Source organism: Urocitellus parryii, chromosome 14 (assembly GCF_045843805.1).
Source record: "Urocitellus parryii isolate mUroPar1 chromosome 14, mUroPar1.hap1, whole genome shotgun sequence".
NCBI lineage: Eukaryota > Metazoa > Chordata > Mammalia > Rodentia > Sciuridae > Urocitellus > Urocitellus parryii.
The window spans coordinates 58,265,328-58,281,020 of record NC_135544.1 but is presented as its reverse complement, the minus strand read 5'-3'; the positions used below and the strand labels follow the sequence as shown (position 1 = coordinate 58,281,020).

General features: G+C 54.0%; 1 protein-coding gene across 2 annotated transcripts in view; it reads right to left on the bottom strand.

Moving 5' to 3' along the window:
- Scara5 (scavenger receptor class A member 5) overlaps window positions 1–15,693 on the bottom strand; it is a 106,449-nt gene that overhangs the window by 8,799 nt on the left and 81,957 nt on the right. The window contains exon 8 of one of the 2 annotated variants that reach the window (XM_026398896.2): window positions 1,920–2,114. In XM_026398896.2, the coding sequence (XP_026254681.2) occupies window positions 1,920–2,114 (195 nt within the window). Of the gene's footprint in view, window positions 1–1,919; window positions 2,115–7,505; window positions 7,610–15,693 lie in introns of those variants that run through there. The other variant, XM_026398897.2, reaches the window with a different exon arrangement.

Here is a 15,693-nt window from a genome sequence, read left to right as displayed (position 1 = left end):
TCACTACGAAACAGGTGTGGGGAGCGCAGGATTCCTCAGAACCGGGGCATTGGTTTTGAGTCAACCAGGTTTCTTCACATTCAAGGTCTTGCAGAAGAGAGCGCACACGTGAGTGCGAATGTGTGTGCTTGAGCGTGGGTGGAGGTGGGTACTAGGGGCATTCAGCCCACATTGGCCGGTGCAGAGTGAATGCTCCTTGTTGTCCGTGTGTGGATGGTGGTCAGAGCAGACTGAATGCCATGTTCACCCAAATTCACATATTAAAAAATCTAAGCCCCGAGGTGAGGGTATGACGAGGACTTTGGGAGGCGATTAGGTCATGTGGGTGGAGCCCTCATGAACAAGATTCGTGTCCTCAAAAAGACACTCTGGAGCACTTCCTGGATCCTTCCATCTCTGGGGACATGGCCAGAGCTCTCTGAGCCTGGAAGAGGCCCATCACCTGAGTGTGGATCTACTGGTGCTTTGATCCTGGGCTTTGCAGGCTCCAGAACTGTGAGGAATAAAATGCTGTTATCTGTTTTGTGTGGCACCGAGGATTGAGTCCAGGGTGCTCTACCACTAGGCTATATTCCCAGCTCTTTCCTTGTTACTTGAGACAGGGTCTTGCTAAGTTGCCCAGGCTGGCCTTGAACTTGCCATCCTCCAGCCTCAGCCTCCCAAGGTGTTAAGATTACAGGCAGGCGCCACCTGGTCCAGTTATTGATGAGCTACTCAGCTTCTGATATTTTCAATAGCAACCCAAATGAGATGAAGACGGTGACTGTAGAAAGCATGCTGAGGGCTCCTGGCTGATTTGTCTCCCTCCAGAAGTCACCGGACACGGTCCTGACTCTCCATAGTTCAGAAGGTGACTGTATTTGGAGACTTTAGACAATTAAGGTAAAATGAGGTCATCATATCGGGCCCTAATCTGGGAGGACTGGTGTCCTCAGCAGAGAGATGAGACACACACGAAGAAGGAAGACCACCTGAGGACCCAAGGAGGAGAGGCCATCTGCAGCCAGGGAGAGAGGCCCTAGAGAAATGCCCTGCCAACACCGTGATCTTGGACTTCCCCTCTGGAATGGAGAGGAAATACATTCCGGATGCTCAAGGCACCCCGTCTGTGGTATTTGCCACAGCTGTCCTGGCAGAAAAGGGCAGAGTTTGAGAGACAGACGTGGGGGGTGGCTGGAGACCGGAGCTGGGGCCTTGTAACAGGAAGAGAAAGAATGGTTACAGCCGGCTGCTGCCGAGGGTTAGAGTCTTGGCCCTTTGCCCCCAGCCTCTTGTCCCATCTGTAGGAAGGGGGTTGTGCCCAGGCAAGTCAAAAGGAAAGCCACAGAATGGCCAAGGAGGACATCTTCTTGTCATATGAGGGCAAGATGGAGCATCTGGGGGTGTTCATCTGGAGAAGACAAGGACCAGAGAGGCAGAGACAGAGCGGGTAGGACGTGGACTCCTGGGACCCCTACCTGGGTCTGATGACAGGTTCTGCCACTTGCCAGCTGTGGGACCTGGGGCAAGTTACCCACCCTGTCTGAACCTCAGTTTCCTCTTTGGAAAGGGGGACGAAATCTCTATCTCCTTCATACTGCGGTAAGGACTCAGTGAGTGAATATGTGTAACACGTTTGGAACACCATCACTGAGTGCCGTATAGTGGTCAGGTTTGCACAAAGGTGTGGCAGGGGTGAGAATGAGCAAGCCGCAAAGATCCGAGGAGCTATCCAGTGGGAAGGGACTAGTCATGCACCTGAGACACAGGATGGAGAACAAGGGCCAGGAGGGGAGAGAGGAGACAAGCCTGAGTATTGGCTGCGTGCCTGGGGGATGGCAGGATCGCAGCAGAGGAGCTGGGGCTTCAGAGAGGAGAGGGGAGACCAGGGCTAGAATCAGGGGGCCCTCTCCCCCGTCTTTTTCCTCTGCAGGACTTACCTTGCCCGAAGCGAGCCGTCCGGTACACCTCCTCGGCGCCACGGAAGCCCAGCATGCGGCATACCACGTCCCCGTCCTTCTTGTCCCAGCCGTCATCGCACACGGTGCCCCAGCGCCGGTCGTGGTACACCTCCACGCGGCCCTCGTGCAGACCGGAGCCATTCACCAGGCGGATCATCGTGACATCCGCACCACCTGCCGGAAGACTGAGTCACCACCTGGGTCTGGACCCCCACCCGCACCTCCTGACTCTCCTCCCTCCAGGCGGGAGGGAAAAGCAGGCTGGGCTGCAGCCACAGAAACAGGGTGTCCCTGCTGCCTGCGGTCAGCCTCCTCCACCCCCATTTCCTTCTTTTTCTTTCTTTCTTTCTTTCTTTCTTTCTTCCTTCCTTCCTTCCTTCCTTCCTTCCTTCCTTCCTTCCTTCCTTCCTTCCTTCCTTTCTTTCCTGTTGTTGTTTCTAAGACTTTCAGGTTCTCAATTGGCTGGAAGGTACAGAGATCAACATCCTCCACCAGAATGGGACATTTGTTACAAATGACAAGCCTCCATTGATTGACACCTTGTCGTTACCCGAAGTCCACAGCTTCCCCCTAGGTTCATTCTTAATTTTGCACATTCTGTGGGTTTGAACAAACACATGGTGAGACGTGCCCACCATCACTGTGTCACACTTCGTAGCTCCACTGCCTGAGAACCCTCAACCCAGTAGCCACGGAGCTTTGCCCTGCTTCTGTGGTTGCCCCCATAGTTCTCAATTCCAACTGGAATCAAGCCGCGTGCGGCCTTTTCTGACCGGCTTCTTTGCCTGAGCAAGACTCGTTCACTTTTCCGTCGTGTCTTCTCAGGGCTTGCTAGTTCCATTCTCCCCAGGGATGGTCAACATTGTTTGGAGAGGCTGCAGTGTGTCTATCCATTCACCCACCAAAGGGCATCTCGGTTTTTCTGAATGAATGAAGCTGCTGTAAACATCCATGTGCAGGTTTTGGTGTCAATGAGAAGTCTGAACTCATTTGGGTAAATACCAAGGAGTGAGGCTGCTGGGTTCCTCTTGATCTTTTGAAGCCTGGTGACCAGCAGCCACATTTGTCAGGGACGGGGGGTGTAGGAGGAACATAGAAAACCAAGGGACAGTTAAGGCTGTGGGCACGAAAGTGCTTGAAGCCAGAGAGACCTGCCTGGGTGTGGATTCTGACTCTGCCCCTGATGCTCGGTGAGAGACAGTGAGTGGTCGACCAAACCTAGGCGCCCCTTGTTATGAAGCACCTCCCTATTTTAAATACCATTAAGAAGGGAACCTTCTTTATGGTGGCAAATGACATCAATTGCTGGATGCTTCCCGACTTCAGAGATTCCGAAACATCTGTCACAGAATCAGTGAAATGTAGTGATATGCAGGGAGAGCTCAGAACGATGCCAGACTCACTGGGGCCTCTTCTTTTCTCCTACTCTAGTGACCTTAGGGAAGTCTTCTGGCCTCTCTGAGGGCATTTCCCCCACTGTGAGATGGGGACAACCCCTGCTTCCCAGGGGTGTTGTGTAGATGGCTGAAATCATCTCTGTCAGCAGTGCATCACATGGCAGGGCACTGTGCCACACCAGGAGGTTGACACAGAAGCCTCAGGGTGAGGTCAGCGTGCATGGGGGTTGGCAGGAGGATGCTGTGGGTTCTGGCGCAGGCGGTATGCAGGGCGTCAAGTCAGAGTCACAGTAGCAGGAAGAGGCCAAAAGTGACACAGGTAGCGGGGCTGACATTTAGGTGCCTGACAGCCTCTCTGCTCTGGCCAGCCTGATCGCACTCCATTCCTTTACTCTCGTCGGCAAATAAGGGACTAAGAGTCTGATAGAGAGCAGTGGGTACTGCCATGAGGAAGGGCACACTCTGGTGGGGCTGGTGCTCCAGTGGGGGAGACTGGCAGAATCCCGAGTCCACGAGTAGTGACAGATGGGAAGAGAAGGAAAATGTCATTTGAATGATGAAAATATTGACATTCCCTGGAGATTTCAATGTATATGGAAGTGGCAAAAGAATACTTGGAAACAGGACAATTTCAAAAAATCAGAAACATGTGGTGACCGTGATTACGGAACTCACAGCGTCACATTCAAGGATGTCCCTGGCCCCTGGCCCATGTTCCTCATGCACCAATTAAAGTTATGACCCCCTAGTGGGCCACTCTCTTCCAACTCGTGCCACTTGACCTCAGGGACTGAGACAGTGCCTGGAGTCGGGGGTAAACTAGAGAGCACTCCACCCAGACCCCAGTGTCGCTTCATCAAGCCTTGGAGCTGGATCCTCATCCCTTGTCTCCGGGTCCCCAGACCCCAGGCTGCTCCCATGGTGAACTACCCCCAGCCCATTGGGTCAACCAATGCTGCATGCCCCAGAAGGGTGTCACCTCCCCTGGATGCGATGTTGCTCTGGCTTTATCTTATAGAATATGGTCCTAGGGTATATTTTTCTGTGTCCTTTCTTCCCCTAACAGAATCTCAGCTCTGTCACTACCTCCCTGGGAAACTGCAGGCTGAGGTTTGATTTGTTTATAATACCGACTGCCCCAATTTAAGGACGTGGCAATCCAAGGGGCTGGTCCTTGAACAAGAGGTACAGGGAGGCATCCTGCAGGTGAATGGCACCTTTTCTAGGCCAGCAGCAAGGCCACGTCCAGCAGGGCACTTGGGGAGTCACAAACACACTCCAGCAGCGACCCCAGCACGAGCCTGAGAAGCATGTCGTGACTTGCTGAGAGGTTGGGGTTTCTGTGGGCAGAGGGTTTCCATTTGGCCTTTTCCCAGCAGTTTCTGCCCCAGGGCAAAGTTTTCCCACTGGGCCACCAAACACTGCCCGGAAATGCTCTCATCCCACAGTTGATGCGTCAACTGCCACTTACTCAGACATGGTGCCTGAGAGGCGGCCTCAGCCTGGTTGTGACCTTCCCAGGACACTTGTGAGTCCAGGGAGCTTCTTCCTCACCTCAGATGCCCAACCCTGGTCCCTGAGCATGTGGGCTACTTGGAGTCAGGGAGATGCCTCTTCTTGCTCAAGACAGCGGGTAAGCATGGAAGGCAGGGATTCCCACGATGTGAAACTCAGGCACTTCTCAGGAAGGTATGGTCCAGTGAGAGGGCTAGAGTGACCATGATGAGCAATGGGAGTCCTGGGCCGGAGATGGCAGTCACTTCCCTTAATACCTGCCCTTCACTGACGGAGAGGCCCCCTGCCTCCTTTGCATCCCACCTTGGTGAGCCCTGGAAAATCCTTCCTGAACAAAATGAGAATCAGCAACCCCAAGGAAAGCCCTGCTCCTCCTTTCCATGTGGGTATCTAATTTGGATTCATGGGTGAGGGTCGTGAATCCAAATCAGAATATAACATGATTCCTCTTACTCTGGGTCCTTACCCCAGACTGGGGTCCACCTGTCCACGTGTCTGCCACTTCCAAGTAGGGAAGACAGTATTGACCACAAGGCTGGTCCCTGCTCAGCTCTGTACAAGAGTGGTATCATCAGCATTCCATCTCTTGGCTGGAAAACCCAAGCTATGAGGAAATGTGAATAGCTATTCCTGACCCAAAACATGGAGGACAATGAGGTTTGTTCCAACTTGACCATTTGTTAAAGCAGGCTTGGCTTGTGCGGAAACTCAGCTCACAAGTCTTGAGAAGAATTTGTCCTTGTAATATCCATCCTGCCCCCATCCCCATCCTTGGCAGAGACACCCAGATGTCCACAGGACTGGGTCTCTCTTCTTCTTGTACCTCCTGTCCTGGTGGCCCATGGTCCCCACCAACACCCTGGGGCAGAGAATCTCCCCTTCTATACAGAGCAGTCAGAGAAAAGTGCTCTCCGTTCCAGGCTCAGTCCAGAATCATCACTGCTTGGTCTGATGAGGGGACTCCAGGACAGGGGGCAGGCTCAAAGCAATCATCACCGCCCGCCCCGCATGTTTTCTGGGGCATCGGTGGTTCTAACCTCTGCTTGAGGCTGTCTCCCAGCCCATAAAATGGGCCTCCTGCCCCCTCACCTGCTGAGGAACCTTGCTGTTACCCAGGCTTCTCCCAGGCCAGCCCCACGGCCCTCATCCACCTTCCTGCCACAGAGCCCAGGTCTCCCACATCCTGACCTGGTTCTCCAGTAAAGAGGGTGAGGAGGGTCAACGGAGGCAGGTCAAGGAGAGGAACCAGGAGGGTCTGGACTAGGAAGCTTTGCCTTTTCTGAGTTCTCTCTGGTAACTACGTGCATCAGCTTAGTTGCAGGCTACAGATGTCCATTGCTGAGTGTGTGGAGCTATTTTAGTTAATTATGACACAATCTTTGGGCTTTTCCAATCATTACAAATGACCAAGAAGCATAGAACTTGCCAGCTGGCAGAGGCTTGGAGATGACATAGTCCAAAGTCTTCCTATGACATACAAGGGGGCCGAGAGGTGACGTGCCTCACCCAAGGTCATCCTGCAGTGCGTAGAAGAGCTGGGGCCTGAACTTGGCACTTAGCTCCTGGGCCAGTTCTCCTTCTACACCCTCACTTCTCTCCCATAGTCGTCCATTCCTCCTGAGCTCTCTAAGCAGGGGACACTCATTTGCTTCCCGACTTTGACTGAGATTCATGACTTTGATTTGATTTACAATTTTGATTAAGAAGTTACATGAAAAAAAAATGTTTTTCAACCTTGGAGCAGTAATGCTTCCATGCAAAATTCATAAAAATTCATGGGCCTCTCCCGTGTCTCACAGGAGGACATGAAACATGGCTATCTCTGAGCTTGCACTTTAATATGAACACATTGATGATTCCAGGCAGGGGAAGGATAAAGCAGGCTTGGCTTGTGCAGAAAGTCCAGGGTGATCCTATTCCTATACACAGATTGGATGCTAATGCTGCCTTGTCTATATTAACTCTTTAACCTACCTTTTATCAGGGTAGGTGTTTTTTCCCATTGCTCCTGTATTTACCCATGCAGATGCACTTATGCAATCCCTACCATATCCCAGGGTGGCACTGGGTGCTAAGGATATGACGACAAGTCAGTATTTTTTTTTGCCCTGGAGTCATAGGAAAGGGATGACCACAAAATGCCAAAGCTGGCAGAGAGTTCAAGGGCTTCCAGGCCAAACCTCTCATTTAGAGATAAGGAAACTGAGGCTGAGAGAAAGGCAGTGACCGGCTCTTACTGAGAGACCAGATCCCTCCCTTCCTAGACCCTGCTCCCGAGGTAGCAGCTGGACATGAGCAGCAGCTCAGCCACTCTGGGCCAGATGCCATCATGCCAAGGGAAGTGGGTGTGTGGCTTACCCAAGAGGTCAAGAGTGGAGAGAGTCCTGCTGGAGGGAGGCCCAGGGAAGCTCTGGGAGGGGTCCATGCCCACAGCTCCTCTTCCCTTGGGAGGGAGGGCATGTCGTACTTGCCCACAGCCCTTAGCACTTGACATGATGTCTAGTTGGTCTGATGCAGTGGGACGAGGGCGGCTGGGTGGATGGATGCCGGCCTCGGTTAGCGGCTCCTTTGGAACACCCTTCCGAATGCCTCTGGGTGAGGTAGCAGTTAGACATGAGCAGCGGGTCAGGAGTTTAAGAAAATACTTAGCCCAGAGCAGATCGGTTCATCAATAGCCTGTGTCGGTGGTGCCGGAAGGTCTGACATGATGGCTGTTTCAGGCCCCCTTCCTGATCTCAGGCCTATAAACTATTCCTCCTATAACAGGAGGAAGACAGATAAATTCGGGGTAAGAACCAAAAGGGCGAAGATACATTTGCTCAAAGCACCTATTTGTAAAGACATCTTAAGCAAGATCTATTAAGGTTTGTATGTGAGGCATCCCCCAAAAGCTCATGTGTGAGACAATGTAGCGTGGGATGGAGAGGAGAGCAGAGAGCCCAGGGAGGGAGAGGGGCAGGGCTGGTCCACCATGTTCTCTGGAGTCTCAGAGACATGGAGATGCCATCTCATCCTCGTTCCTTCACTGCCAAACACCTTCCATGTTTCGAGGGATCGATGGCAAAAGTTCTCTCCTTGGCCCCAATCCAGCCAGTTCCATGTCCTCCTCTCATCTGGGCCTCAACCTGGGTCTATAAAGACTTGAGTGAGACACTAACCTTTCCAACAGCTCAAGACTCATCCTAAGTCACCAGCCCCACTCAAAGTGCCCACCTGGGAGAAGTCAAGGCTGCCCCAAGAGGCACTGTTGGCTCCAGCCAGCGCCTGAGTCCAGGGCCCCTGGCCCCAGGCTCCGGGGAGGGCAGGAACTACCCCTTGGGAAGCTCCAGTCACCAAACCAGGTGGTTTCCCATGGGACAATCCCCTTCCTGCTCTTTGTAACTCTTCACTTCCCCACTCTGCTGATTTCCCCCCCGGTTTGTCATTTCCCCTTTCAAAATCAACACTTCTGTGTAAACTGAGTAGAGTGCAGTTCACACTAGATTCTTTCCCACTGCAATTAAGTGCTGCTGGGCAGGGATGTGGAGTGAGCAGGCTAGCCTGAGATGAGACTCTAGAGTGCCAAGCTGACCCCCCATGGTGATGACCTCCAGAATGGCCTTGGACTCTGCATGACCATCTCACTCCAGGCTCAACAAGGCCCATCTGTAGGACGGATCCCAGAAGCCCACCAAGAGCACCCGTGTATGCCACACGCCCATCTCAGGGCTGACTGGCAGCCTGCCTCTGTGGGCCCCGGGTGTCAGTGAGGGGGGAAAACCTGGGCAGGGGGAAGGAGGCTGCTCTGAACTCAGGAGGGGGCTGGAATGCCAGCTCTGCCTTGCCCAAAGCCGTCTCTCAACACCGAACCTCTCAGTGTGCATGGAGCAGCGGTGGCAGGAGCACCATCTGCACATGGTGGGCTCCATCACCTTGAGCTCCCACCTGCCTCCAGCTGTCCGTCCAGCAGCTCTGAGCCGTCTCCCTGTGCTGCCCAGGACAGCCTGGACCCAGCGCCCCAGGAGGGACAGGGATCAGATCCTCCACAAGCTCTTTGCAGAGCAACGGTGCTGTGTTAGGAATAGGAACAAGGGGGCTCACTCCTCTGATTGGATTGGATTAGTCTCCTCCTCACTTCCTCTCTTCTCCCCAGGGCACCAGTTCCTGGCTCCTTAGCGTACTTGGGAAAGGGGGACAAGGACATCCGGCAGAAGCCTGGCTCCTGCTGTCAGCAACTTTCTGCACACTAATGCAAACTGGATGTGATTCGTTAAGCAAAGCAGCTCTGGAATGGCCCAGGAATTCCACACAAGGCCCAGGCCATTCTTGGGCTCCCAGCGCAAACCTTATAAATCTCCTAACGTGTACAGACTCTCCGCCCAAGCAAACATTTCCTTGCTCTCGCTGCTTTGTGAAATACGCAGGTAGGAAAAACGGGGGTCCAGACAAAGGAGGCTGGGTCTCACTCCAGATCCCCGGCTCTAAGACCCTGAGTGCCAGAGTGAAGTGGCCTTGGGGACTGACCTTGGCCCCGCCCCACTTCCAACACAGGAACCTCTCCTCTCTGTACCAGTGCGGACAGCTGCTCATCCTGCCCTGGGAATGGAAGGGAACCCGCAGTATCTCTGGGGATTCATTTCATTTAAACCGAGCATCTGGTTTCATTTTCTGGGCACTGGCATCTCTGGATGTGTCTGGTGTTTTTTATCCAATTGTTTCTCACCTTATTTCCACTCTGTGCTTTGGGTTTTACAGCTGTGATGGCAGAGCAAGATGTAAACTATCTTTCTCCTTCAGTACAACTGAATGAGCGCCTCACGGCGCAGCCCCTCAGCAGATCTAGGGCTACATCTCTCAGACCTGGCCGGTGTGGCCTGAGAACTCCACACTGTCCACAGAACTTGTCCACACCTGGCTCAGAGTCACCCCCAAGCCCAACTACAGTAAAGCAGGTGGTAGGCACTCTCAGGAGAGGTTGCAAGTCAAGCTTGAAGGGTGAAGGACACAAGCATTTTCTAACTAGTCTTCTCAACAGCGCCACAAATTAGTGCCTTATTAAAGCTCTCCTTTAACAGAAGAGGAAATAGGCCCAGAAGAGTCAAGCGATTTTCCCAGGGCCACAGAGCTACTAGAGAGAAGAGTCAGACTGAAGAGCAGAGGCCGACTCTCAGGATAAACCCGTAAGGCAAGTATCGAGAGAGCCCTCCACAAATGCAAAGCACTTTCCATCGGTCTCTCAGCAGCCCTGTGGGGTCCGCTGTATTTCTTGTCTTTGGGCCTAAGGGAACGAGTCTTAGACTTGAAGCTAGGGTTCTCAGTCCTGACTGCATAGAGGAATCACCTGGGAGGTGCAAGGGATGGCTTTGAACAGTTTGGGATATTGTGCGCACAGCCAGGGCCCCGTCGGAGAGGATGGATCCCGGGTTAAGCTGGAGCTACGTGACTCTCCGGCTGTCAGGTCTTATAAGTCTTATAAGGCATGGAGGCATCACCCCCTCTGGGTGTCCTGCCTATAGGAATATCATGGACCCTGCCCCGTGGGGCTCGAAGACAGAAGGGTCACTAAGGAGCCTGAACCTGCCTGGCTGCCATCAGAGGGGCCCTGGAGCCCAGGGCCCGTGGGTCTAAGGGAGGAGAGGAGGGAAAGCGGAGGAAAGCGGAGCTGGTCGGGCCTAGTGAGGCCGTTTGTTTTTCCTGCCCTGCAGTCCCCCTGCCAAAGCAAAGCAAGACTAAAGAAGGGAGTTTGTGGAGAACAGAAATAAACATGGGGCTGGGAAAAGAGGCTCTGCATTTCTGCAGCTGCAGAGCAGGGCCCCAGGGGTAATTTGGACCATCTGCCACTAAGGAAGTTGAACTTTCCTTCTCTGGTGAGGGAAGAACTCCCCATGCCCCCGTGGCCTGCAGCACGGGCCTGCAGCCCCACCTCCCAGGCTGGGGTGACACTTCTCCACAGGAAATGTGATCCATATGGGAGGACAGGAGCCATCTGCAAAGCCAAAGGAGGCACGGCTCATCCTCCCTGCTCTCCTGGGGGGCATGGCTTTCCCACTGTGGCCCGGCCTGTGGGTGTGCTTTAGAAAACGCCGTTTCTTCCGGGTAATCTGCTCTGAACTTCATGTGGGACCGGGTGACCCTTCAGAGTGTTCTTATTCGACACCTCAATCGATCTGTGCAGCCTTCTTCTACGGTCCCATTTTACAGGAGAGGAAGCTGAGGCTCAGAGAGAGTTAGTGATTTTCTTCAAGTCACATGATAAAGTGACCACACCTGGCTCTCCATTGTGCTGGGTCTCTGTCGTAGCCACAGGGAGTGCTCGGGACCTGGCTGGGTAGGAGCTGGAGAAACATCTCCACGGGCCTCGCGGTGGACTCGTCCTGTCTCCCAACTCTGCGTGCTCTCTGGAAACTGGAAGAGTGGCTCACCCATGTGGCTGTCCCTAGCAGGTGTTCAAAATGTGTCACGTCAGGTACTGATGAGGAGCCATCCTGCCAGCCCAGGACTGGGGGCACACCCTGAGCAGGGGAGAGCAACAGCAAGGCCCAGACACCCTGCTTGGAGCTGGAATGTAGGAATTCTCCGCAGTGCCCTGGGCAGACTGGTGAGCCCTCCTCTTTCCGGAGCCTCCTAAAGGGCAGCGAGGGGCCAGAGAGTCAATGGGCATTTAGGACTGGAAAGACGCCCCGGGGTGCCAGGAAAAGAGGGCGCCCCGCTCACTTGGGCTGGCCTGAAGCCATCCTAGCTGCTATGCATAAGGCCTCCCCGCTTCCTGGCGAAGACTTTATGGACACATTGCCCCAACCTCCAGGCCCATGCCCCAGCCAAGTGGCCTCTCCTGGCTTTGGCTCCCACCGACGCCCCCACTTCTACTACTCCGGGCTCCAGAACTGTGTCCCCTGTTAGGATGCTCCCCAGCCCTCACTGCAAAGCTTCAGGGGCAGAGAGAGCCAGGCTGGGAACTTTCCAACTCCGTGACCCTGGGCCGGGTTTCACCTCTCAGTGGCTTCCTGCTCTGCCACAGGAGACACGACCCAAGACGCAGAGATGTTCTGAAACCCACGTGAGCTCAGTGACGGGGTGGTCGGGTCCTGGTGGTGTTGAGCTCAGTGCAATCCTGAGGGAGGCTCGTGGCGGTTTGGGGCGCTGCGGCGGGTGACCCTCCCAGCTCCTGAGTCAGCGAGGAAGCCGCGAATCCCTCCCACCGCTCCTGCCACAGCCCTGGGGGACCTCCCGGGGAGGCCCTGGCTTCCTGGTCTCTCATTTCTCTTTCTTCCATGTCAATTCTACAAACAGTTCCCTGAAGAAAACAGGCTGAAATCTAACCCTGAGGTAGGTAAGTCCACTCACGCTGGTCCCAAATACCCTCTGAAGGTGCGTTCTGCATCAAAGGACAGGAGGGGACATGTGAAGGTGAGGCAGCGGCAGCCACCTCGGCTTCGTCTGCAGCTCATGGCGTTACCTCCTAACACCATGGGAGAAAGCTCAGGGTCACGAACACTAAGAATGACTCCCAAGTTTGCCTGAAATGCCTTCCAAACAAACCGCCCAGCCACGGCTAGTTTTAATGTAGGTCTCAACTTCATCTCAACTTAAAACCGTCTTGGTACAAAACCCACATCAAAGACCCAAAGTTCAGTTCTTTGGTGGTCTCAAGGCAGTGTTTTTAGAGAAAATTCTGTGCTCACCTTCAGCCTGAGGTTTGTGTTGCTAAAGAGTTTTCTGACAGGTAAGTCCCAGAAACCATCCCCTGTTTCCCAGGAAGCGGGCAAGCCAGTCCCCAGGGAGCCGCCTGCAGGGCCCCAGTGGAAGGAAGGGGCGCAGAGAAGAGAGGAGCATGTGGCCAGGTGGTCTCGCTTACCCCGTAGAAAGAACAGGCTGGAGCAGTCAGCAGCAAGCGAAAGTCGCCAGGCAAACCCTCCCAAGTCCCCATCCCCACCTGGCAGCTCACTGGGAACATAAGTTCCAAACACTGGCTGGTTTATTTATTTATTTTCCAACTAGCAATCTTTCTCAGACCTTGGCCCCTGGTTCCTGTTTTCACTTAGCATATATTTAGAAGACAAATACTAGCAAGCGGGTTAATGACCTCTTAACACCACTCTGTTCCCAAGCGTGGGCTTCATTTCTCCTGGTTGGTTCCTTCCCTGGATACCGGCCCCAGCCCTGGTCTCTCTCCCTCTGGCCAGGGATGCTGAAAATACCATTTAGAAGAGATGAATGGAGGACTGGGATGTAGCTCAGGGGTAGAGCGCTTGCCAAGAATGTGAGAGTTCAACCCCTATTATGGGAAGGAAAAAAAAAAAAAAGGAATGTAGTTTGACCAGCTCAGCAATTTCTGCCTCTCAGGAAGCTTCCCCCACACTCGCTCATTTGTCCACCTGGCCCCTTGAATGCTTGAGTTTATGAGAAGCTACCAAATCAAAGAACACCACGGATGGATCGGGATTGAACTGTTTTCTGCACCCGGCAGTCTGAAAGCTCTCCTGGAAGGGGGTGACTAGAAGCTTTCAGGAAGAGGCACTGGATTAGTTTTGGGAAGGCTTAAGAGAGAATCTTGGCAATCCAGAACATCTGCAAGGCCAGGCCCAGAGCTGCACAGAACAAGAGGAAAAAGAAAAAACAAAAAAGAAATTGTGGTCAGGGAGGTCAAGGGACTGGCCTCAGGGCCACCCACCCGTGGGTCAGAAAAGGCCTTGGAGCTCAGCTTGCTACCGTGATAGTGCTCCTAAAGCTCTCGAGACTACCTCATGGTGAGATAGAAACGTCGTGGATCCTGTTTGTCTTTTGTCCCTGGCTTCTGAGACAGCACTGGAGTGTCCCTGTTACTCATGACAAGTCCCCTTCAGCCACACCTATGGTGGTAATGAGGTGACTTTGGAAAGCTCCTGAGGATGTGGGGGTGCTGTTTGCCAGTGGAACCAACCAATCAGAGGTTGGGACTTTCAGCCACTCCTCTGCCCTGCCCTGTGCCCTGGCCTCCAGGAAGGGCAGAAGGGCCGGTGATGTAATCAGTCATGTCTATGTAATGAAGTCTCCGGAAAAGCCAACAGACGGGGTTATAAGAGCTCCCAGGTGGCCCAGCACGTGGAACTGCTGGGGGGTGGTGGCCCACCACACCACATCCCGCACAACGCGTCCCTCCAGCTCTTCCTGAGTTGGAACCTTTATGAGAACCTGGTAACCCTGGCTCTTTCCCCGACTTCTGGGAGCCATTCTAGCAAATAATTGGGAACCCCTCATTTGCAGCTGGCTGGTCAAGGGTTCTGGAGGCTCGGACTTGCAAGTAGGGGCTGCCCTGTGGGAGTGAGCGTCCAACCCATGGGGTCCGTGCTACCTCCGGGTAGACAGAGTGGACCTGAGCTGGTGCCGGGGAGTGGGTGGTGGCATGTGAAGGGGCTTGGGCATTCTTCCTCGGAGCTACTCTCAGGGCAAGCTGCTCCTGCAGAGCCCATGGAGTTGGGTCTCGTTTTCTGGAAATTCAGTTCTGACACACAGGCCTTGCTGAAGGTGGAGAAGGGGCTGGAGCACACGGGCAGCCTGGACCGGAATGGGGACTATCCGTGGGAGGAAGGGCCTGCCCACCATGCCAGGCTTTGGTGGGTGTGGAAGGCCACCAGGATGGCGAGGTGCCTGTCAGCTCCTCACAGACACCTCCCCGTGCCCAGCCTGCTGGTGGCCTCCCAGGGCTGAAGGCCAAGGCCATGCCCAACCCCCTGACCACTGGCAGGCCCACAGGGCTCCCCATGCGCCCCTCGCCCCAGGTCTTGTTCTTACATTCCAAACCCTTGCCACGCCAAAGCACGCAGGCTTCTCAGAGGACACGTCTGTTTCCCGTACCTTCTCTGCACCTGGGACTTCTTCACCTTCCACAGTCACCTGTTGGACACCAACGTTCTCCTCTGATCTTGAGCCAAGGACCCCTCCCTGACTCGCTTCCTCCACCATCGCCCTCCCCACACTGCACTGCATTTGCATGGAGCCTGTCTCAGGGCTACACTGAGTCACCCGCCCTTGGCGAGGCCCTGGTATATAGCCCCTGCCCACAAAAGTTCGCCAGGAAATGAATAAACCAAGGCTCTCTTCCCCAGGTGTTTGCCTTTGTCCACACGTCCGTCTTCCTTATGACAGAAGTTCTGGAGGCCAGGCCCTGCTTCCTGAGCATCCGTCTCTCCACTCGGCTCCTTTCCACAGCCAGCTCTGGCCCTGCTCTCCCTGGAGCTGGCCCTGCTCGGCTTCATCTCAACCCCACATTGACCACTTCCTGGTGCTTCTTCTTCTCTCCCCGTCTCCCGTTCTGCTTCAGGTTTTGCCTCAGGACAATTTTCCTGAGGGAATTTTGTGTCCCCTGGCATTTTGGTTACTGGACAGACACAAGCTTGGGGAAGGAGTCATTTGAAAAACCCTTTCACATTTCCATGTATAGTTTTGTGTTTGCATTTGCTGAGCAATTGCCAGATACTATAAGGACCAGGAGGATGAATGAATGAATGGAGGGATGGATGAATGAATGGATGGATGAATGCAAAAACTGAACAAAGGCACCAGCAAACACTGCCAGCTGTGGGCAGGTGCCTCAGCGTCACCAGGAAGCACCTGGAAGGCTCACAGGGTGGGAAGCCTTTGCTGGGAGAGTCAGAGCCCACTCTGTAGGAGTCGGCTTGGGCCAGCTCAGAGCTACAACAGCCGGGTAGGGCGGCCAAGACTGAGTGGATAAGGGAAAACTCAACCCAGAGAAGGTGGCCTGGAAAGTCAAGTAAGAGAATTGCCAAGAGGAAATTAGCACCTCATCCTAATCCATTCAGGACAGTGTGGCCCTGAGGACCCCTGGCTGAATAAAAGGTGAGTAAAGAGGGGTAGCAGAGGAG